The sequence below is a fragment of the Anastrepha ludens genome, chromosome 2 (assembly GCF_028408465.1).
Source record: "Anastrepha ludens isolate Willacy chromosome 2, idAnaLude1.1, whole genome shotgun sequence".
Taxonomy (NCBI): domain Eukaryota; kingdom Metazoa; phylum Arthropoda; class Insecta; order Diptera; family Tephritidae; genus Anastrepha; species Anastrepha ludens.
Genome location: NC_071498.1, coordinates 61,663,311 through 61,688,633, shown reverse-complemented (window position 1 = coordinate 61,688,633; position 25,323 = coordinate 61,663,311). Strand labels below are relative to the sequence as shown.

The 25,323-nt window shown below is 38.0% G+C and overlaps 1 protein-coding gene across 5 annotated transcripts; it reads right to left on the bottom strand.

Annotated features, from left to right (window-relative positions):
• Window positions 1–2,099: 2,099 nt before the first annotated feature.
• LOC128871616 (cysteine-rich hydrophobic domain-containing protein 2) lies at window positions 2,100–25,181 on the bottom strand. 5 transcript variants are annotated; one of them, XM_054113498.1, is made up of 4 exons: window positions 24,932–25,181; window positions 22,779–23,607; window positions 2,531–2,741; window positions 2,100–2,354 (listed from the first exon to the last, which is right to left on the bottom strand). In XM_054113498.1, the coding sequence occupies exons 2-4, from the start codon at window positions 22,892–22,894 to the stop codon at window positions 2,187–2,189; spliced, it is 495 nt and encodes a 164-aa protein (XP_053969473.1). In that variant the 5' UTR covers window positions 22,895–23,607; window positions 24,932–25,181; the 3' UTR covers window positions 2,100–2,186. The 5 variants fall into 5 exon arrangements, with proteins under 5 accessions (XP_053969473.1, XP_053969475.1, XP_053969472.1 ...); XM_054113500.1 differs by having other exon boundaries at window positions 22,779–23,130; XM_054113497.1 differs by having other exon boundaries at window positions 24,943–25,181.
• Between the last annotated feature and the right edge of the window lie 142 nt (window positions 25,182–25,323).

The following is a 25,323-nucleotide window of genomic DNA, read 5'->3' as shown; positions in this document are numbered from 1 at the left end:
GTGTTGTTGTTCTTAGAATTGTATTAATAACTGCAATTCTGGGCGTCAAAAGGCAGCTGTTGCTAAATAGATATGTTGTTGCTTCGAGAAAAAGTATACGATAGCTCATCGTAAAGGATTGAGTTTGAGTGCAATATTGAATGCAAAAGCAAACTCTCAGTGCAAAGACAAACTCTTAGTTCAGCTTTTCTGTAATAATAGAAAGCAGCTTTAACATATCATATTTACGCCTCTGTTATCTTAACTTATGCATTCCCCATACATGTACGGGGAGTATTGCTGGAGTGACAGTCCTTGGCCGGATATAAATCCGGGACGTTCCAGGAGCGTTCCGTGGAAACGACTATTCGTATTGCATTTTCAAACGTTAAATTTGCTAAAACAAGAATAAAGTCTAAATAACCATTGGCCCCTCGTATTCTCACGATGTTACCCGAATTTAATCTCGATGTTACCCCGTTGTTCAAACGACTCACATCCAAATTTTTAGGTTATAATCTAATCGTTTGTAGATTTTGTAAGTTAATTGTTTGTAGCAGCATAAACATTCCCCATACATATATATGGGGAATGCTGGTGAAGTGACAGTCCTTATATAGGTATATGTATATAATTGGCGCGTACACCCTTTTTGGGTGTTTGGCCGAGCTCGTCCTATTTGTGGTGTGCGTCTTGATGTTGTTCCACAAATGGACGGGCCTACAGTTTCAAGCCGACTCCGAACGGCAGATATTTTAATGAGGAGCTTTATCATGCCAGAAATACACTCGGAGGCTTGCCATTGCCTGCCGAAGGGCGACCTCTATTAGAAAAATGTTTTTCTTAATTTTGGTGTTTCACCGAGATTCGAACCGACGTTCTCTCTGTGAATTCCGAATGGTAGTCACGCACCAACCCATTCGGCTACGGCGGTCGCCCTACGTTCTGTCTGTGAATTCCGAATGGTAGTGACAGTCCTTAGCCAAATATATATCCGGGTCGTTCCGGTTACCTTGAACCGACTGTCGTGGAAACGAATTCCAGCCAGATCTTTTGGAACCACTTACCCTGCGTCGTCACGCGTATTGAAAATTATACTCGCTCAAGGTTTACACTTTCCGAAAGGCTGTGCCGTTGCTATTCATTTAGAATGGAACGCGGGTAGCGTGATGTGGCAGCTCTAGAAAGCCAGCTACCTATTATTTCATGAATAAATTTTTATTTTTGCGTCATTATATTGACGGTGCTGAATTGGATGGGCCTTCAGCATTTTTTTACATCATTCGTATTTTAAGATATTGTGCCACCGAGCATTCGTATCTCTAAATGAGTTCATCGTTTATTTTCTTTGTAAGTTATTTATTAGTGATTTCATTTAAATAAATTTCATTGACTTAATTCTAAGCGAATACAATCTTCTCACTTCAGCATGCGCTTTCAGTGTATTATTTATTTTTAAATTACTTGTAATTATGTATATCTATGTAATACTAACTAAATTAGTTAAAATTAAATAAATTTTCATTTTTTTTATTTTTAGTTTTCATCACATTTACATAAATCATTTAGGAGATGTTTAAAACAAATTATTTCGCTATTATTTCTCATTGTGAATCTAGCAACATACAAAAAATAACACAATTGCAACTACGTGTGTACATAAGAAAGCAAGAAAAAAAGGCAAATCAAAAGAGACATCACTCGCTGGTAATTGCCACAAACTCATATTATGTCACCTTCCCAAAGCCATATTTATTGCTATGCTATAAAACCCCTTAAACATTTTATATTTAAAACCTTCGAATGCTTTCAACCAGCTGCTTGTGCTTTACATTTTCATTTCCATCACATTTCCATGCATAATGCCGTTTCATTCACCTCCGATACGCTTCTTTCTCTGAGGTTCAATATTTCCGCTGCCAACAAATGGCAAATCAATGTCAGTCCGTTGGCAGTTCTTTGTTTCTCGTCGATCTACATACTTGCCGATGTACATATACGTGTGCGTGTATATGTATGTATGTAAATACAAACTTATATACGCACTTTGTTTCATATAATTATAGTTGTTGTAATGTTGCCTACCAATGTTATTCTAACAAAAGTCCTACCCTATACACTATCAAAGCTTATGGTAGACTCCCCCCTCCCCACCCAGCGAACTTGTGTTTTTTTTTTTTAAATATATTTTTGTATTCTTTTTGCTTTTAGTCCGGACGATATATCGGCGTTTTCGGTATAAACTCAATTCGTAACACATACTCCATCATCGAATTGGAATCACATTGTTGCTTATGAAGTCGCCAATGTAGGCCGAGTTTATGATATAAATGACTATTCTCCCATTCGAGCAGCTTGTCAAGAGTTATTTGTGTCTAAGCGTATTCGTCAAATCACATATTGGAGTCGAATATAAGAGATAGAAATATTAAAAAAAAAATAGTTAGTGTAAGTATTTGTAGTTTGTATTTATTTCTTTAAATATGTATTTATAGGCTCGATCGATTGATTAGTGAGCGCGATTAGTGTTTGTATTGGCATTAGCACTTACCCGCTTACTCAGACAGATGACCGGCCACAGAGAGCAACCCAGCGTGCAGCAACAGCAGACGCAGCCGCAAAATAGCCATTTCACGTTCACCGGCAGCGTCTTCTTTAAAATGCCGTTAATACGTCCAATCGTTGCTTTGAATTCTTCAGGGGCTACACGCGAAACCAGACCCGTGGGAAATTCTGTGCTAAAACGATTGGTCAGGCCAAATCTGCAAGTTTGAAAATATTTAAAATAATTAAAGTGATCGGTTGGAAATCAGGAAACAAAATATATATGTACATATTATATATTATATATTTACTAGCAACCCGCCCAGCTTCGCACGGGTATAAAATATATACCCTATGTCACTCACTGAAAAAATGATTAAAATCGATCCAGTAGTTTTGGCTTATTCATTATTGCCCGTGGCCCGCACGCGTTAAATTTGGAGTAAAACAATTCCCCTTTCTTTATAGCATGAAGATTTCCTGCTATCTTTGGGATATCTAAATTCATACCCTACATTTTTGTATATTCACTTTTTGCATTTTTACATATGTATTTATTTTATTTTTACAACAATTACTATATTACAGAATGTCTTTATATACAACGTTCATAGCCTTCTTGTCATTAGACAATACAAACATGTTTTCTCTAGAGGTTACTCTTGAAAGAGCGACATACAGGTGGCCATGTGAAAAACAGTCAACACTCAAATCTAAGCCTGCAACGTTGAAGGTTTGACCCTGGGATTTATTAATGGTCATTGCAAAAGATGTCTTTACCGGAAATTGTAAGCGTTTAAATTGGAATGGTAGATCCGATGGTATCAGAGGAATTCGGGGAATCAATACATCTTCTCCGGTACCACATCCTGTGAGTATTGTGCACTCTATTATGAAAGTTTTCAGTGATTTTACCAGCAAACGCGTGCCATTGCAAAGTTGAGGTGGACTTAGGTTTCTTAATAAAATAACAGGACAACCTATTTTCAGCTCCATTTTGTGAGGAGGGAGTCCAGACGGTTTCAAAGAATTTAGAAATTCTGTAGGAAATTGAACAGCTTCTTCCAAATCGAGAACAGTATCGACCGAGTAGTATATTTTCGTCGGCGCATCAATCTTTGAAATAATCAAGTTATTTACTTTATCTACTTGTTCGTTAGTTGGTGACAGAATAGCTCTTTCTTTAAACCAAGATATTGTCTTATAACTTATGTTATTAATGTCTGGATAGACATTGTTGACTAACTCTTGGATGTTGTATATCAAAACACAAAGGTTTTCTAGGTTAATCCTTCCCTCACTTTGTGTTAATTCTCCATTGCCAACTTTTAGCAGCATCTCTGGAAATAGCCTGTTCTCACGTGAAGATGACGAAATCCTCATATTAGTTTTAAGCTCTAATTTATTGACATACGACTAAAGGTTGGATCTTTTTAGCGAAGCATTTATTTCGTCAGCACGTGTTCCTCGAGTCACAACTGGTAGGATTTGACGGAAATCTCCTGAGAACAGAATTGTACATCCACCCATAGGTGCATTTTTGTTGCGCAAATCGCGCATTGTCCTATCCAGTGCTTCCACAGACGTCTTGTTTGACATGGTAGCTTCGTCCCAGACTATTAATGAGCAGTCACGCATCAATTTTCCTGTATTGCTCTGTCTAGAAACACTACAGACGCTGTTATCATCATCGGTGGCGATTTTTAGCGGGTGCTTCATTGTAGAGTGTGTGGTTCGGTCTCTTTCCAAAAGAGTAGCGGCAATGCCGGATGACGCAACAGCTAACGCAATTTTTCCGGTAGATCTCAATTACTAATTACTGTTGTAATATCTTGAAAAATATTGTTTTTAATTATATGCTGTAAAGAGCCATATACATACACATAGTAGAAAAAGTCTGAGTTCACCTATGCAAATATTCTTTGCATTAGAAAAAGTTCAAAACAATAAATATTTCAGAAATTTTTTTTAATGAGTTTTATTAAGTTCACTTAAACGTAACTATCACACATATTTCGCTACCAATAACAAAATCAAATTTAAAATGAGATCACATAAAATTAAAAAGGCCATTCAAACTAAACGGAAAAAGTTTGCGTTCACTTCAATAATAATAAAATAAAAGGCTTAAGATCATAGAAATGTTTTAAAATTAATAGCTAGTTGGATATCCCCGGCTTTTTATGACTTCTAGGAGGCGTCTTTTCATTGATCCAACTAGGTTGGCTGTTATTTCTGGACTTATGGGTACCCATTCCTCTTTAAGCGCGTTCTTAAGCATTTCCTTGCTAGTTATTGTACGCTCTCGTATTTTTTTTTTCTAGAACGTCCCATAAGTGCTCAATGGGGTTAAGGTCAGGTGATTGTGGGGGTGTGCGAAGTTGTTTTGGAACATTATACAACAACCACAACCTAACAATCTCTGCTGTGTGATTCGGGTCGTTGTCCTGTTGGAAAACAAATCTTTCACCGAGTCCCAGTTTGATTGCACTTTCTCACAAATTCGTTTTTAAAATATCGAGATAATCATGTCTGTTCATTATCGACTCAAAAAACTGCATATTTCCAACGCCCGAACTAGCCATACACCCCCATATCATGGCACCTCCTCCCCCATGCTTTACCGTAGGTACCAGATTTTGCTTTCCAAGTGCCGTTCCGTTTTTCCTCCAAATAATTTTACGACTTTTTATCCCGAAAACGCAAAACTTGCCCTCATCTGAAAAAATCACACTATTCCAAAACTCAGGTGGCTTGTTTACGTATTCCTTGGCGAAAGCCATCCGCTTAAGTCGATTTACTCGCGATATGAAGGGTTTTTTTCGGGCCACTCTGCCGTGAAATCCGATTCTTTTTCGAATTTTTCTTACTGTATCTGGATGTACTTTCTTTTGGTATTTTACTTCTATGTCTTTTGAAATTCGGCTTGCTGTTAGTCGTGGATTAGAATTCACAAGAATAGTTATGTTGCGTTCTTCTCTTTCCGTCAGTTTTTTTGGACGCCCAGAACGAGGCTTAGACTCCAAACAATTCGTTTGCTTGAAGTTGTTTATCACTCTTTGGACCGAGGAGTATTGCCTCCCAGCAATTTTCGCGATTTCCATATAGCTCATACTATTTTGCCACAAGCTTACAATGATTTTCCTTTCACCAATATCTATTTCTTTTCGCCTTTGGTCCATAGTAACAAAAAATGTATTTCTAATATCAATTTTTCCCTCTTTAGATTTGTTCTTAACCGCGTCAACTACATGAATGATTTAAAATTTAATTTAACGTAATTGCCATTCAAATAATCGTCACTATTCGAAATGAACGCACACTTTTTCTGCTTAGCCTTTTTAAGTAACTGTACTACAATCCCGTTATCTGAACACGACGCAGCTCAAACTCCAAAAAATTTTGTTCATAACCTCTATGAATAATTTTCTTTGAAATAAGTGAAAAGAAATAACTGAGAGTTTTAAGATAAACACGTTAATACTTTATAACAGTGGGTGAACGCAGACTTTTTCTACCATGTGTAGATCTATATGAAAACAACAATGTATTTAAGGTATTTAATTGGATAAGGATTAATGTTGTACCCATTTGTTGAAATCGCTTCGAAAATAAGCTATTAGTTGTCGTAAAAAGTAAATGACAAAAAATGTTATTGTATGGAATTGATAGCAAACTAAACGCGCTCCGAATCAATAAAAACTATTCAAAAACTGTATTTTAATTAAGTGCGATTTACTAATATAGAAGCGTTTTATTTCGCTGTAAAATTGTATGTACATATAATTACATGGAATTCAGTACATACATAGATACATATGTACATATGTCCGAAATGAAATAATGCGAGCGATTCGTAAATACATACATACATACGTCACCATACGATGTAATTCAACATTAATGAGGTGTGGTGAGATTATCGCTTAACGCCTATTGGACCCCATTTACACGATGTCTCCACTGGAAGGGAAACATTTTGTTCGGGGGTGAAGGACGGCCGCGGAAGAGAGAAGGGAATTTGTCTCCTGTACTGGCGACACGCTTTGTGCTTCTTATTCGTATTTCCAATCTTAAAGCAATTTTTGACAGTTGCTTCATTCGTGTTCTTATTTCGTGGAAGAAAGTTCTAAGTTATGTGTTGGTTTTCAAGCAAACGGAAGATAACAACGATGACAAACATACGAACGCTGCTTGGGAAATGCACAATTATTTTTGCTAGTAAAGTAGTATAATTTAAAATAGTTATGGGACATGTTTATGTTGATTTCTAATTTTTCCCTGCATTTCTAGATACTCAGTTTAATTTTAAGTTAATTATTTACATATGAAGTATTTTTAATTTAATGTTTTTTATTCAAGTATAAGAATTTATAAATATATTTCAATAAAAAAAAACAACAAATTATTTATTATTTAACCAGTTTGCATTTTTCATTCATATATTTAAGAAACTGTTGTCGAACGCTCTCTGCTTTACATGTAAGCGCGTGCTAGAATACATCCGAATCAGACGATGCTAAAGTATTAAATGTCAAAATGTCGCCGAAAACATTTCTGCCCGTGTGCCCGCGAATGAGACATGAAAAGAGAATTTCCAGTGTTTCCCTTCCAGTGGAGACATCGTGTAAATGGGGTGTTGCTTCATTCGGTTGACAGCGAACACACACACAAACAGCTTTTTTTGGAAAAGAGCTGCTTTTGTTTAAACAATTTTGGTTAAATAACAAATAAATCAATTATTTTTTTTGATGCAGAACGATAGTAAATATTTCAAAGTTAAACTTCAAGAAAGTTTCATTTTAATTGGTTGATTAGTTTATGATTTATGGCCGTGAAAACAAAAAAATTATGTTTTTTGCCACATTTTGACCGATTGCCACGCCCCCTTTATATATTTCTTCACATTATATAGATATAAACCTTCCTCTTCAATCAATCTATCTTTAAAAAAAAACCGCATCAAAATCCGTTGCGTAGTTTTAAAGATTTAAGCGTATAAGGGGACATAGGGACAGAAAAAGCGACTTTGTTTTATAATATGTAGTGATTATATACGCAGAAAATCAAATATTGGGCGTTTTTTTAGCTGCATGAGAACTTACGGTATCGTTCCCACGACAGTCGGCTCTACGTATCCGGATTCGGTTCTACGAACAAGGACTACCACTTCAACAGCATTCGCCGCATATGTATGGGGAATGTTTATGCTGCTATAACAACAACAACATAACTATGTTTTGACAGCTAAGAATGGCAAACTGTGCGGTCATTTCTGTTCAGTACGGTTTGGCAAGTCATCATGAATAGCTTAACGCTACTAAGTTGTGGAAATTTACTTTGAAAAAAAAATTTTAATCTCTTCGTTAAGTTCAATGAGCACTGGCGGCAACATCGGTTCTTGTTATTTCCAAAAATTAATCAGCTAAACATCGACGACATTTTCGTACAGCGCGCTTAACAATTGATTTATTGGACTGATCGAATGGACGATCGAATAACTCGTAACCGGGGCGCACAGACTAAAGGGAGATCCGATTGGAGCTACTCTTTCCAATAGGGTATTTTTTAAACATCACTTGTGACTACGGTCCTGTCAAACTAAATACATCAATTTTTTCTGAATTTAATGAAATTTCATCATGGGAAGACTTACGGCTCAACAACGTTTACAATTCGTACTATTTGTATTACGGAAATCGACACTCTGTGAAAAATGTTTATCGCGCACTCAGGACCCGAGTCTTGTTCAGCGATGAGGTCTATTTGTGGCTTAATGGCTACGTCAATAAGCAAAATTGCCATATTTGGGCTGAAGAGCAACCCGAAGCCATTCAAGAACAGCCATCACATCCATTGAAAACAGCCGTTTGGTGCAGCCTATGGGCCGGAGAAATCATCGGCTCATATTTCTTCAAAGACCGGGCTTGCGCCAATGTAACAGTGAAAGGCGAACGCTATCGCGCCATGATAAACAACTTTTTGATGCCGGAAATTGAAGCCCGTGATCAACACAACATTTGGTTCAAGACGGATTCACTTGCTATACAACCCGTGAAACAATGGATCTACTGCGTCGTCGTTTCGATGCGCAATTTATCTCTCATCTCCGTGATATCATACACTTGGACTTTTATTTGTTGGGGTATGTAAAGTCTAAAGGCTTTGTGGATAAACCAGCTTCGATCGAGGTATTGAAATCCAACATTACTAAAGTTTTTCAGCCCTCTAGCGAACCATTCCAAATTGGTGTTTACGGATGGCCGAATTACGGCGCAGTTGAGACCAACATTTGAAAGTGGATTACCCTTACCATGATTGGTTCTACACAAAAATAATAAAGATTGCCCAATCAATTTGAATTTTCGTTGTTTTATTTCAATTTAAAATCCGATGCCTCTAAATTGATCACACTTACTATGTCGAATCTCATAGTCAAAAATAAGTGCCATGAAATTATCTACCAGACTATAATAAAAAAACAATATTTCTGTTTTGTACTATCATTTTTAGTTATCAGTCTTTAAAGAACACCCTATAGTACTTAAGTCAGATTTATTATCGTTTTGCAGGAGGGAACTTTTGAAGTCAAAACTTATTTTTTTGTGATTTCCTGTTGAGCAGAGCTGGGTCGTAATGGTTCCCTTTGGAATGAAATCACAATAAATTGTAAACAGTAATCGATACCTTCAGCTTACAGCAAAAGTAATCAATTCCTTAGAAGTAATTTCAAGAGTAACTTTGTTTGTTTTTCAATTCCATTGCAAGGAAATATTTCTTATAGGTGGGATAAATTATGTGGCCTGGTTCAGCCAAAAATCGACTCTTTCCACGAGTTTAGCGCTGATCAAAATAGGCTTGGTAGCAAGAAAAAATAATACATTTTTCCATCTGCTCCTAACTTTAGTACATTACATATTATATATAGCCACAAAATGGTTCCACGAAGACAAATAAATGAGTGACGGACCGGTAAGGTCTAAGTGAGTTGGTCGTACAGACCGACTACCACTGGTTGCGGCGGTTTTTTCTGCTTTGAAAGCACTTAAATTCACAATTAAATCCGTTGAAAAAAAACTAAAATTTATTTAATGCAATCATTTATTTAGATAAAGAGTTAACATCCGAGTTGACTGACGAACAATGCGTAAGAGAGATAAAAAGAATAATGATAATGCAAATATGTATAGCGATGAAAAAGGTATATCGATGTTGTTGAAGTGAACTCAACAAGAGGTATATCGATGTTGTCGAAATGAACCCAACATACCGCCACCCTTGAACTATCATGATATGTTCAATATGTACATTACAAAGGAAATAAATTCGAATACAAACTTAAGCAAAATAGGAATTTCAGACTTTAAATAAGTTAAATAACTACATTTTAGTTTTCTTCGGAAAATACGTCCCCTTGAGTTGGTAGAAGACACAGCTTAGGTATTGGGCGAGTGAATTCTCCGTTTGCGGTTTTTATCGTTACGACACGTACGTGACCATCTCTACCAGGATGACAATGAATTACTCTTGCGAGTGTCCACTTTGTTGGAGGAGAAGATTCATTAAACACAGCGACGACGTCTCCTTCTTGAAAATTTCGTGATGGACGAAACCACTTAGCACGTCGTTGCAAGCTAACGAGGTATTCGTCTCTCCAACGGCGCCAAAAGTGTTGGCGAATAGCAGAGACCAACTGCCACCTTTGTTGCAGGGTTCCAGAAAACCCTTGACCCTCAGGTTCTGGAATTGCCCGCAATGGTTCGCCTACCAGAAAATGGCCAGGCGTTAAAATCGATAAGTCGCTTGCATCCGTCGAAATGTTGCATAATGGGCGGGAATTGACACAAGCTTCCACCTCCGTTAAGAGCGTACTAAACTCCTCATAGCTTAAAAGAATTTCTCCGAGGGAGCGTTTTAGATGATATTTTATGCGTTTGATTCCAGTTTCCCAATATCCTCCCATGTGAGGTGCGGACGGTGGATTGAATCGCCACTCAATAGCAGAGTCTGCAAAAAACGATTGAAGTTGGGAGTCTTGCATGCACTCTTGATATTTCTCACGGAGTTCCCTTTCTGCACCAACGAAATTCGTCCCGTTATCCGAAAACATTTCTTTACAATAGCCTCTGCGGTTGATGAATCGTTTAAAAGCGTTTAGAAACGAAGAACTTGAGAGATCTCCAACAAACTCGAGGTGCATTGCACCTGTGCACATGCAGACAAATGAAGATATATAACCTTTTACGGATTTAGCTCCTCTTCCATGCGTAAATTTGAACATATAAGGACCAGCAAAGTCTACTGCTGTACGAACGAAGCAGCGAGCGTATGTTATGCGGGACGAAGGAAGATCACCCATTGATTGTGTTGCGAGCTTGCGATTTAAAGCGGTACATTTTACACATTTGCGATAGATATTACGAATTAAGTTGCGGGCACCAACGACTCAATACCGGCGTATGCATGTACGTACTGCATGTAGCGTATAGTGATGTATGTCCAAAACAACGAGTTTTGAAAGCGGAGAGTTTTTTGGCAGTATAACGGGGTGTCTGACATCATTTGCAACATCTGCGGATTTCAGCCGACCTCCAACACGAAGGATACCAAACGAATCGAGAAACGGTTGTAATCGCAGCAAACTAATATGCAGTTTAATTGGCCTTTTTTCCCTGAACAACGTATTTCATTAGAAAAATAGAAATTTTGTGTATACCTGATTAATCTTCGCTCGGATTCCAGCAACTCCTGACAATTAGGAAACCACGTTTTTTTGTTATTGATTCCAAGCGAGCTAGAGCGGGTATTGTGTATAAATCTCAATACATAAGCGATAATTCTTCTTAATTTCGAATAAGATGAATATTTTGTGATGACCGACCAGTGAACGTCAGTAGCTGCGATACAAGCCTTAACCTTTCGTAAGCCTATTTCGGTTTTATGCATTATTTGCGCGGGTTGCTTCCAGAACTGTTCCTCTTCGCGTAAGAAGTCAGGTCCGAACCACCATAACTCATGATGCATAAGTTGAAGCGGAGATATACCTCTGGACGCGCAGTCCGCAGGATTGCTTTCAGAGCGTATATGGTTCCAGCACTCGGGAGGCAGGACCTCGTGAATATAGGCGACACGGTTTGCGACGAATGTTTCCCATTTATTAGGATGTGCTTGCAGCCACGCCAACGTAATGGTGGAATCTGTCCATGCTACCAGTGGACAGCAAAAATCCTTCCAACTTTGCATGACGGCCTTGACCAATTTTGCGGCGAGATGTGCAGCACACAACTCGAGGCGAGGTAGCGTTGTTGTTTTTAGCGGGGCAACTTTAGTCTTTGATGAAATTAAGCCGATTGTAATGTGACCATCCCTATGTACAGTGCGCGCATATATGACTGCGGCATAGGCGCGCTCGGAAGCGTCGGCAAAAACGTGCAACTCAGTAAATGAGCCTATCGTCCCGACTCCAACCCAACGGTTGACCTTAAGTTCAGATAAAAGTTGTAATTGCGAGCGATGATCAAGCCACACCTTGCCTATCGTATCTGGTACTGGGTCGTCCCATCCAGTGTTGGAACGCCAGATGTCCTGAAACAACATTTTCGACGTAATCGTTGCGGGTGAAAGTAAGCTCAATGGATCAAAAAGTTTGCTGGCATCGACCAGAAATGCTCTCTTAGTTAAGACGTGGGGCGGTTCTCCTAGAGAAATGGAAAATGTAAAATAGTCCTCTTCCATATACCAAATTAGTCCCAGAGCATGTACATTGTTGCCATCTACGGTGTAGTGTGATATGTTCTTGGATTCTCTAGCGATAGTCTCATTTAGCTCTGTACAATTTGACGCCCATTTTCTTAACTCGAACCCACCTTCCCGTAGAATATCGGACACATTTCGCTGCAATGCTTTAAGTTCCGACTTGCTAGACGCACCAGTGAGAAGATCGTCCATGTAAAAGTCTTTAAGAATTACGTCGACTGCTTTCTGAAAAGTATTGGAAGATTGTTTCGCGGTTTGTTGCATCGATTTGACAGCCAAATGAGAGGCGGACGCAACTCCATAAGTTACGCGTAGCATGCGGTAATCTGTAACAGGTAGAGATGTGTTAGAGCGCCAAACAATTCGATGTAAGTCGACATGTTTAGCTGAAACACAGATTTGTCGATACATTTTTGCAACGTCTGCAGTTACTGCGTATTTGTGTATTCTAAAGCGCAAAAGTATGGAGTACAAGTCTTCTTGTAGTTGAGGACCAACATAAAGCGCATCGTTGAGGGAATTCCCCGTTGTGGTTTTAGCAGACGCGTTAAACACAACTCGCAATTTTGTCGTGACGCTGGACTCCTTTACAACAGCATGGTGTGGCATATAATATTTCGCATATTTCGTTTCAGGCACGACCTCCATATGACCCATTTCAATTAATTCCTGCATGAATTCGTTATAGCGTGTCCACAGATCCTGATCACCGGCAAATCTGCGCTCCATGCGTAATAAGTTTCGTACGGCGAGACTCCTTGATTCACCTAATGGCACGTCGACCTTGAGTGGCAACTCCACTACAAAGCGTCCGTCCGGCTTCCTAATATGAGTTGATTCAAAATGTTCTTCGCAGTACCGCTCCTCGTGAGTAAGATATCGTGTTTGCGACGCTTCTTCAAGTTCCCACAATCTAGCCAATGCTCTATCTAAATGTACATCACAGTGTAATGATTGTATATGGTTTGCGGGTGGAACGGATGTATCTACGTTTCCACACAACGTCCAGCCAAAGACTGTTTTCTGTATTATTGGCGTGCCAGGTGGGCCTTTATGCAGCTCAGTTAAAATGAGTCGATCCATATAGTCCATGCCCACTAAGATGTCTACACGGCCGGGTTCCATGAAGTGGGGGTCAGCTAAGAACAGTCCCTTGATGTGAGACCATTCAGGAACGCTTAAACTCTGCGACGGCAAATCGCCCGTAATCTTTTGTAAAATTAATGCGTTGATGGGGTAGCATTCACTTGAATGTCGCGAAGAGAGGAATAACGTCGTTTCGCCTCTGCAACGGCCACCCTGAGAAGCGCCAATTCCCGTTACAAATATGGACGAAGATTTGCGAGCTAGACCTAAACGTTGTACGCATGCCTCAGTTATGAATGTGGCGTGAGAACCTGAATCGAATAATAAGCGAGCATTCTGCCATCGATCAGCAGAATCACGTACCTTTACTAGGGCGGTTGATAGCAACACAGCGTTTTGTGTTTTATGCATTGGGTTAACCTTGGAATTAAGGCAAGCGGAGGCGGATGTGACAGCGGTTTGCGGGAGCGAGCTAGCGGTGGGTAACGTACCTGCAGCGGTGCGGGGTGAGTCGACGACGTGGGAAGAGGTAGATGCCTCTGGCGAACTATGAAGCAATGTATGGTGGCGCTGCCGACATATTCGGCAGGAAGACGCGCTATTGCAGCGTTCCTTAAAATGTCCGGTACTTAGACAGTTTAAGCACGCCTTGAAATCTTTCACAAAATTGAGTCTAGCGTTTGCATCTATACTACGGAATTTTTCACAAGAATAGATTCTGTGACCTGCGTTACAATATGTACAACGCGATTGATCTGCGGTGGCATGAAAAACCTTTGCCGATTTTCCGACTAATTTTTGATTGTTCGGTTTTCCTGGCCATGACTGGGTTGCCGGCGTTGATATCATCGATAATGAGCGACACCTTATTTCCAAAAAGGACGAAAGATCTTCGAAGGTAGGAGGATCGTCGCTAGTGAGTGACAACTCCCACTGTTTGCGAGTTTCAAAGGAGAGTCTGGTTACAGTTTCATGTACTAACCAATCGTCCCAAAAATCCACTGGTCGCCCTAAAGCCTTAAGTTCCCTTATGTGTTGTTGGAATGCATTCAACACGTTCTTAATGGAGTCAGCAGTGTCGCTCGTCGATTTACGTATCTCTGCAATTGCCCGAAAGTGCGCTTCGACAATAACTCGCATAACTTTATATCGCGACTTTAGAAGATTCCATGCCTCCGTATAGTTGGCATCGCAAATTTGGAAACCGCTGATAATGCTAAGCGCATCACCCTTTAAGCAGCTACGTAAGTAGTGTAGCTTTTGACCACCTGACAATGAAGAGTTAGAATCTACGAGGGTAACAAAAGCGTCGTAGAAGGCGACCCACTCAGTGGAATTGCCCGCGAAGGATGGAAGTTCCATTTTAGGTAGTTTAATTGCTGCTGACACAGTGGGATGCGGATTTGTAGAATTCGCAACTGATTCGGCTCTACACTTCTGTACACGCCTAAATTGTGATAGCGCTGTAACGTACCAGGTCTCGGCCTGGATGCGCGCGCTCTGTTCGACATCGATGTTATCTGCACCACAAGAAAGCTCGACTTCATCTTGGGCTGTCTTAAATCGTACCCACTGTTCATTTAATAACTGCAGATAACTTTCGACATTTTCTAAATCTAACACAAATGCTTCGTCGTTGCTCTTGGTCATGTACCTTTTTATAGCATTTAGCGCGGAATCACGTGTTTTTACGAATGCGGACATTTTGCGGGTGCGGTAAAATAGGTGATGTTAATATAACGCGGTGTAGACTATATGGAATTAAATTATCGCGGTAATCCGGCTCGAAGGACCAGAAATGGTTGCGGCGGTTTTTTCTGCTTTGAAAGCACTTAAATTCACAATTAAATCCGTTGAAAAAAAACTAAAATTTATTTAATGCAATCATTTATTTAGATAAAGAGTTAACATCCGAGTTGACTGACGAACAATGCGTAAGAGAGATAAAAAGAATAATGATAATGCAAATATGTATAGCGATGAAAAAGGTATATCGATGTTGTTGAAGTGAACTCAACAAGAGGTATATCGATGTTGTCGAAATGAACCCAACAACCACCATAATCTCACCTAACCTATTTTTTGGAGCCAACTACGGATGTTCTATTCATTGAACGAGAGGTCAAATCGTTGTAAAGCTGAAATTACCATATTTCAAATAAGGTGCGTTTCATAATCATAAGACACCCCTAATTTTTCAAAGTATTTTATTTTATAGATTTCAAAGGAAAATAAAAATTTTACACATCGATTAAAGTAGCAAAAGTTATCTGTTGCATTACCGTTCTAAATTCTGTTTTAATACATAAAAAACTGTTTAGCAAACGTAAGAGGTTACGTGGATTCGGACGTTGTCTTGCTGAAAAACGAAGGGCACTTGCCGATTATCCTGAATAAAAGGAAGGAGACTATATTTCAAAACGTTTTTGTAGTCCCCTCTATTCACTCGCGATGATGTAAACTGCATATCAAGAGTTGCTTTCGATATAAATGCACCCCAAACCATAACAGAACCTCCATTGAAGTTGCGCTTGGAAAATAAGAGGAGGCTCTTCGAAAATCTCTCCAATAATTTAAAAAACCATCCGGCCCATCAAGTTTCCTTTTTTTTCATCCGAAAATATAACCTTTTTAAAAAATAATATGAAATTAGGCACCATTAAAAGGTGTTTTTTAGGTGTTTTTCTGCAAACTGAAGACGCGCCAGCTTGTGCCGTGGCAAAAGTAGATGGGGTCCTTTTCATATTTTTGATAATTTTAAATCATTGCACTTCTGTAATGTGCGCCAAACTGTTGTTTATAAAACCTTATTTGAACTATAGCGGCCAAGTTGGCGCAGGACTTAGTCGAGTTAGAAGCCTTTCTTGTGATTGCTCGCTGTTCTCGACTTGATAGTGAGAATTTTCTTCCAACGGGCTTCAAAATGTTGTAATTCTTAGGACTCCATAAAAAATTTCGGATAACACAACGAGTTCTGCCTTTTTTTTTTCTGCAATTAATTTGATTGCCAAGCCTGAACCCTTTTAGGCCAAAATTTTTCCACGCTCCTTTTGTGATAGTATTGAAACCCACGGCATTTTAGGTTAAATTGAATAAAATTATAATTAAAGTCATCCACAACAGCAACAAGCACCTTCTATCTCTTCAGCAGTGTATTTTCGACTAGTGTCTTATCATTATGAAACACCGAAAAGACTAGCAAAAGTGCAGGATCTTGGAAAAAGATAACGTTTCTACAAAATTGAGTGAGCTTTCGCACCAGAAACAATTGATGGAATTCTTAAGTCTATAACTGTTAAAATGACGCCAAATAAAACCTACTCCGCAAAGTATAAGAGAATTATGGTAGTTCAAAAATTGTATACCAAAGGTGTCTTATGTTTATGAAGCGCACCTTATGAACCAAATCGAATTTTGAACACAATTTTTAGTAATAATTCGACTCTGGCATACATGGCGGGTATTTTTTTTTTTTTCATAAAAACCTTTCCCTTATAACTGTAAATACATCAAAGGAAGACTAAACCAAATCGGTCACTCCGTTCTAAAGTTTTAAGGGCTTATATACAGTTAGAATTTTCAAAAAATCGGTTTTGATTTTATTTTATTTTCTTAATGTGTTAATTTAATATCCGGTAATTTGCCAGTAACTTAAGGGGTTATATACAGTTAGAATTTTCGATTTTTTTTTTTTTCTTAATGTACATATATTTAAGAATACACACAGAAAATTTAATATCGTTCCGATGAATATTTCCGAAGTTACACGCAAATTTGAAAAGGCGTTTCAGAGAATTTTTACCCTATGTAAAGTGCTTTTCAAACTTCAAACGCATTTTTCTCAAAACCGTGTTTTCGAAGGCGGTGGACACGATTTCTGAAATATGGCTGAACCGATGGTCTTGAAATTTTAACACAACCTTCTATTATATTTATATTCTCCAGGTCTTATATTTATATTCTCCAGGTATTAATCGAAGGATCTTTTTATTTTTTTAGGCAATTTTTCACGAAAATTTTTGTAGAAAATTCGATTTTTTTTAAATAGCCGCCTTTTTATCAAAAATTAAACTTTTGACTATTCCTTCGATTAATACCAAGCTTTATCTATCCACAAAAAAATCTAATTGGTTTTTCGATTTCAGATAATGGAGATCATCTGCAGGAAGCTGTGCACTTCAATATTTTCACTAACTTTACGTGCTTTAATTAACTTTAAAGTAGACATTATTTGAAAAATTAAAAATTGTATTTGTTTAATAAAATCATTCTTTGCAAAAAATTCTCAAAAAAACGTGATTTGTCAGCCTTACAAGTGTATATAACCCCTTAAGGTTACTTACATCCAGGAACCAAATGACTTTTACTTATAAGATTAGCAGTGCGTTCTTTTTTATTATTTTTATTTTTTATTTTTTGTGTTTTTGTCATTCTACTTATGTATTTCTCTTATGTTATTATATTGAAACTCCTAATATGTGTTTTAACTGCGTTGCAGTGTTTTTTTTTTTTACTGAGTTAAACATTATAAAACACATTTTATTTGGTTAAACAAGGTGATCTAAATCACGAAATAAAACAAAAATGAATAATAATTGAAAATTGTCAAATAATTTAGTGACCATGTAATTAAAAAAATTAGTGAACTAAAATTTTTTTGTTTGTGTTTCTTTGAAGTTAATTAATTATTAATCATTAAAAAGTTGCAAATAGTAGCATTTAATCATTAAAGGGTTACCCAAAAAAGCTCACCTTAATTTATAATCATTATAATTATGAATCATTATTTAACAGGTATGCCCTAAGCTAATCGGGTAATTTGGTGTGTCAGCCAGACGCTACGGTAGTAGAAAAGTTTTATGCAATATAGTCACGTGGGGCAGACGTCAAAGTACTTCTTGTGGGTCTCTATTGATTTCAAGAGATTTTTTCAGATATGGAACAAATTAATCTGAAGATCAAAAATCAAGTCTATAAGGAGAACCCCCCAAACTTCCAAGCCATGCACTCTCAATTGCCACCGGTTCTCAATTAATTTATGAATACTGGTGGTTTTTGTTCAGCACACGAGCAACCGCCATTTTTTGCAAATATTGAAGCATTGAGTAAGCAATTATTACTTATTTCTAATACTAATTATTACTTACTCAATGAGTGAAGCCATTTTAAAGCCGAGTATTTCAGTTTGGCGGCCGCCGTAGCCGAATGGGTTGGTGTGTGACTACCATTCGGAGTTCAGAGAGAACGTAGGTTCGAATCTCGGTGAAAGACCAAAATGAAGAAAAAGTTTTTTTCTAATAGCGGTCGCCCCTCAACAGGCAATGGCAAACCTGCGAGTGTATTTCTGCCATGAAAAAGCTCTTCATAAAAAATATCTGCCGTTCGGAGTCGGCTTGAAACTGTAAGTCCCTCCATTTGTGGAACAACATCAAGACGCACACCACAAATAAGAGGAGAAGCTCGGCCAAACACCCAAAAAGGATGTACACGCCAATTATGTATATATATATATACATATATATATTTTAATTTCAGTCTAACCTCATCTTAGAATTGTAGCAAAATTATAATCTAAGGCACACAGCGGATGTTTCTAAAGAATAGATATTTCGTATAGCTCTAAATACTTACCAGAAACCTGTTTGACATTTTTGGGGCTCAAAATTATTTGTTGGAGATTTTTAGAGAGACTTTTGGATAAAGCCATACTTTTATCATTGAAAATGATTTAGCGCTCGAAAATATGCAAAAACGACACGACACGACTAGACATAAAAAACGTCACGCAAGTAAAATATGTAAATGTATCAAACACTAAAACGTGGTAAATGTATAAATTTTATTTTTTATTGGGCCATAAGAATTTTAGAACGCGACGTTTTCAAAATGTGGAGAATTTGCCTGTTAGAAGGCGGAATTTTCGAATGTGGAGAATTTGTATGTTAGAACGCGCAGAGTAGAAATGGAGCTTTAGAACACAGGGTGTATTGTTGAACATACGCATAATTATCAGAGGTGCAGATTTTACAATTATTTATTAGTATGATATTTTACAAGTGTCAGAAAATTGAGAAAATTCTATCGCAGTATTATATGATTTTAGTATGGAAATCCATACCAGGAAATCTGGAAAATCTGCATGTGCCTTATCGGCCGCTGAGCGCGCCAGAAAATATAGAGAAAGAAAGAACGCAATTAAAAACAATAAAAGAGTAAAATTATCAAATGCCGAGCGATGTACAAAATATCGTGAAACTGTAAAAAGGAATAATATGCATAGCACGAACGCAATGGCTAAGTGAAGCATCAGCGATAGTTTTGATAAAGCCGTAGATAGTTCTTAGGTAAGTAAAAATGGAGAACCCAATTAATAACAATAAAAAATACGTAATAAAGTCAGAAAGTGAAGATTTTGATATTGTAAATACATTTTTGGCAGATGTCAAAAACAAAATGATCCAAATATTGTTATTGATAAAGCGGATTTTCTATAATGCATTAAAAGCAGCAAATTTAACAAGAATATAATCAAAATATTCAATTTTATTCAATACTAGCTTTAACCCGCGGCCCCGCTCGCGTAGGAATAGTTTTGAGGGATTTAGGATATGTATATAAAAGAATTACAAACAATAATTTCATAGCATAACATAGCATGGCAGCCGGTTCTACGTTACCGGAATGACTCGGGTTTTTCCCGACCAAGGGCTGCCGCCCCAGTATATTAGCCCTGTCTAGTGTACCGTATTTTACCCCCAATCTTACGTCACAGGAGCAACTCATTGCAGCTAGTTTGCTCCAAATACTTCTCTTCCGGGCTGGCGTCGAACCCAACCCCGGACCAGAAGTATTCTACTGCTGCATTTGCCACAAACGGCTCCACCCGAACTCCCCCTCGGTTAGGTGTAATAAGTGCAACGGGTGGTGCCATCTCAAGACCTCCTGATAAGTGGAAATTAGGGAGAGTGGTCCCACTACTGAAGCCTGGGAAACCCGCCAACCAAGGGGAGTCTTATCGTCCGATAACTCTCCTTTCCCCAGTAGTGAAGACGCTTGAAGCCCTTCTACTCCCACTCCTCACAGAACACCTGACTACAGCCCCACACCAGCATGGTTTCCGAAGAGTGCACAGCACCACCGCGGCACTCACCGTCATAAACACCCAGGTAAACCGTGGACTAAACCAAAACCGCCCCTGCGAGAGGACTGCCCCAGTAGCGTTGGACCTACAAAAGGCTTTCGATACAGTCAGACACGGCACGCTACTAGATGACATTTTACAGTCGACACTCCCGCCAGGGCTGAAGAGGTGGACCGCGAACTACCTGAGTGGTCGTCACTCGTCGGTGATATTTCGAGACCAAACTTCAAAACAGAGAAAAATAAAGCAGGAGTACCAACTTTCTCCCACTAGTGGCCATCTACGGCGACCCTTTTTACCACCTGGACAAAGGAGGTCAAGCTGCAACTTCAGGTGCACGTCGATGATACCCCAATACCGACGGTAAATAACCCAAGAATATTGGGAGTCACCTTTGACAGCTTGCTCTCCTTCTCAGCGCACACAACCGCTATTGCAACGAGAGTACAGAATCGCAACAAGGTCCTCAAGTCGCTTGCCGCCAGCACTTGGGGCAAAGACAAAGAAATGTTGCTGTCGACTTTCAAAGCAATAGGCCGACCGGTTCTTAACTATGCTGCGCCTGTCTGGCCGCCTGGAACCAGTGATACGCAGTAGACGAAGCTCCAGACCTGCCAAAATACTGCTATCAGGACCGCGACAGGATGTCTCCAATTCAACACCTGCACGACGAGGCTCACATGCTCCCTGTAAAGGAATACAATAAAATGCTCGGCAAGCAGTTTCTGCTAGGGTGTTACCGCAGGTCTCACCCATGCAGACACCTGCTTGTGCCTGAGCCACCTCCCAGACACATTAGGAGACACCTCCTCAACTACGTGGACGAGATCCAGGACAAAACTGACAGACCACTCCAGGATCAGACAGAGTACAGACAGGCCATAAACGACATTCATCGGGAGACCCTTACCACATGCTTAAGCTCGCGACCTCCGAATGCCGTTATCGGTGTCCAACCACCACCTATTGCAGACGAAGAGCTCCAGCTTCCCCGAGAGTCCCGCGTAACCTTGGCACAATTACGTTCTGGATACTGTAGCAGGTTAAACTCCTACCTATCCAGAATCGACCCCGACATACCAAACATATGTCCGGCATGTGAAGGCACCCCGCACGACACTAACCACCTTTTCAGATGCCCTATAAAACCCACTCACCAACACCTCTCTCCCTCTGGACCCAACCCGTCGAAACAGCTAGTTTCCTGGGCCTACCGTTAGATGAGCTAGACGAAGACGACCGGTAACTACACTACACTGACAGAGCGAAAATACTGCTACAACAACAACAACCCTAACCACCGCATTCCCACGGCAACTGGTTCTACGTTACCGGAATGACTCGCGTTTTTCCCAACCAAGGGCTGCCGCCTCAATAAGCTGGCCCTGTCTAGTGAACCGTTTATCACGCTTTATCATACTACCTAACACCCCTCTCCCTCTGGACCTAAGCTGTCGAAACAGCACGTTTTCTGGGTCTACCTTTAGATGAGTTAGACGAATCAGATGAAGACGAATCAGATGAAGACGACCGGTAACTCAACTCAATACTCAACAGCATTTCAACAAGCGGATTATAGTTTTCTCAACTTAAAAGATGCTTTTTTACATAGAGATTTTCTTACTTATCAACTTAAGAAATTAGTAATATAATTTTCCACTTAACTTCAAAGGATTTTCTCCAATTAATATAAAATGAAAGAATCTTTTTTATTTTATAACTACAATATATTTCTTATTTTATTCAATAAATTATTTAGATTAAAAATTAATTATATAAACAATTACAAGTTGTGTACGTACCGAATCAATATATCAGCCCCTTTTTCAATTAATTATATAGGTAAAATATTTTCAATAAAAATGTTGTATACTTGTATAAAATAAAATTGCAAAGAATATATAAGTGTTGTGGGAAAGTATTAAGTTTCAAATACTCTCGAATTTTAGTGCAAGTTAAGGAATAAAGTTTGGGAAAACGGTTTGTATCAAATAAAACTGAACTTAAGAACGTTAGCGAATATTTTTTCTTTCGCTTGCTGGGTAGTTATGGGTTAATAATAGCATATTTTGAAGTGCCGTTGGTAAATTTAATTTATATTTCAAACTACTGACCCGAAAGCACCTCGAACAGAATTCATTATTTGCTCAAGATGGTAAACGCCAAACAAATGCATATGTAAAAAACCTATCATTAATATTGCACCTGTATGCAATATACATATGTGCATGCGGATGTATATATATGTACGTAATAGCGAGTGATAACTTACACTGTCATGTTGCCAGAACCCCGTAAGATGATCGGTTCGGGCACGGGTGCGACATTTTGATCTTCATAGTGCTCCTCCAACTGTTCATCCTCATAAATTGCATCGAAGTCTGCCATTGGCAACGGAAGAGGTCAGAAGAGACGTAATCAACGAAACGAAGGATGTCAGAAAATACTAAGCAAACTATGCCCTTGCGAAGAAAATGTTGTTATTGCAACGTGTATTTAAATGGTCGTAGATATTTTTTTTTTATTGCTATGCACCTTCAAGCTGCATCCGCTAACAATCAGTACATTTTCAGTGTTATGAAAACTTTACATTTTCATTTAATTAACATAATTACATTACACTTCTAAAACCACAAAATATGTTAAAAAATGTGTTAGAGCAAAATACACAAAATTGCTTTCTGTCCCTGATTGGGTACGTCAGAGACCCCTGTTCTCTATGATTACTTTCACAATTGCCTAGCTTTGCTAAATTTGACTTTTTATAACCAGCTTTAGAAATCTTGTATACCGTTCCACTTTACGCGTTAAATGGACTCTGAGATCGTTGCCATGCATTTATTGTTATTATACATTACTTATTCGTAATATTATTCCTCGATTTTATTGTGCACTGTTGGTCACTGTTTATAACTTTTGGCTGCTGCAACCGTACTTAAAAGTCCTAAAAGTCACAGGGTCAGAACATCCGTTTCGTTTTCTACTTCTTTGATAACATTATATCCATATATTATACACGGCTCTGCTTACGACTTGATTTCGATATAAATTCAGAATTTCAATATCTTTATATGAGCATATTTACAATAAAGCAGTGAAGGCTAAAAAAGGAAAAACAACAAATCGTCAGTCAGCAACAAATCACAGCAATAACCGAGCCGTGCGAGTTCATACAAGTTAGCGAACAGCTGTCAGAAGTTGGCACCAAAAACATACACAGAGCATGAAAAAATGAACAAAACTTGAAAGCAGACACTGCAAGTCATAGTTGCCAACTTTGTACTTTAAGCAAAAATTTAGTGCTTTTTTAAAAGGAAAACGCCAAAGAAAATGGCGTTTAGTGTTTTTTGAGCTCAATTGCATAGTTGAACGCGTTTTCAGAGCAAGGAATACTTTTAAATTAAAATTCGTAATTAATTGTCCCCTTCTTCATTAAATGGAGTGCTCAACACAAAAGTCGTATTAAAAAGAGGAAATTATTGATGAAGTAATTGATACCATATATTACCCAAGGCAGATTAAACACCAAGTAACAGTAGAGCAAAAAGAAGAGCAATGCATTTTGTTTTTGCTCTTCGCCGCTAGAATGTCAAAGTGTATAAACAAAGATTAACAGCTTAGAGTAATTTATAAAAAGATTTGAAAATTTAGAGACTAAAAAAATTTATAAACAAAGATTGACAGCCAGAGTAATTTATAAAAATATTTGAAAATTTAGAGGACAATTAAATAGAAAATATTTGATCAGCTACTTTACTACTACTACCTGTTCAATGTGCCTTAAATTTACCCGATGATGTAAATTATCACATTAATAGTAAACACGATTATCAAAATTCAAAATATTATTTCATGGCCACAAGTTCAAAATAATGAGGGTATAGACTTTGAAACTAATCTACTACAATTTTTTTTACAGTATCGTTATGAGTACATTTTGTGTTATTGAATTATATGATACATTATATGTTTATTTTTACTTTTGTTATATATAAACTGCTATGAAAACAAAATGGTTTGTTTAAAAAATATGTAGTACATTTAGTACTAAACACTTTCTACAAGTTTTGGTGCTTTTTGAAATTTCAAAGCTGGCTACACTGCTTCGAATCGAAGGAAGAGGCAAAAGTGCGCTGCACTACCGTGAATGAATTGCACTTGATTGAAAATGCTTTTTGTTCGGTGCCATATGCGCTTTGCTTGAACATGTATGTTTGTGTAAATGTGTGTACACATTTACTTATATTGCATCAAAAACACAAAGCAGAGGGCACAGGAAAATTAACAAAGCACTAATATATGTATGTAATTTTTGATTTTAACAAAATACACTAATTGTTTTTGTTTTTATTGAAGTCGCTTCTAAAAGCATTCGCCAGTATATCAAACTAATTTATTTAAAATCCACTTCATTTTGCCATATACTCGTGTACGACCTTTCGCAATAGCCAAGAAAATTTTCATTCACGTTTTCTGGTATCCTTTGCTATTTTATTTTTATCACATAGCATGCTAATATGTAGTATGCTTCATTTTGTCCACAATTGCACTTTTTCGTCGCTACTGAACTTTATTTGCTAATGTAGCATTTTTAGAGCTGTATTAACAACAAATTACTAGCAATAGCAAATCTTTAATTTTGATCCCTTTTGTTTTATAATCAACATCGGCGCTACCATACCGACGGGAATGAATCTAAATTTTTCAACCATTCCCAAATAAATGCATGTTTAGGGTATTCATACCGTGATCTACTACATTTCGAGTTGTTCTTCGTTTCAAAACTTAAATTTTGTTTTTGTGAACCCATTTATTTT

Bases quoted from the DNA above. Each gene is read 5' to 3' on its own strand.
- LOC128871616 (XM_054113498.1), bottom strand. From the start codon at position 22,894: ATGGCAGACTTCGATGCAATTTATGAGGATGAACAGTTGGAGGAGCAC. The intron at 2,742-22,778 runs GTAAGTTATCAC...TCAAACTTGCAG, and splicing joins GGTTCTGGCAACATGACAGT to ATTTGGCCTGACCAATCGTT. The intron at 2,355-2,530 runs GTAAGTGCTAAT...GAATACGCTTAG, and splicing joins TCATCTGTCTGAGTAAGCGG to ACACAAATAACTCTTGACAA.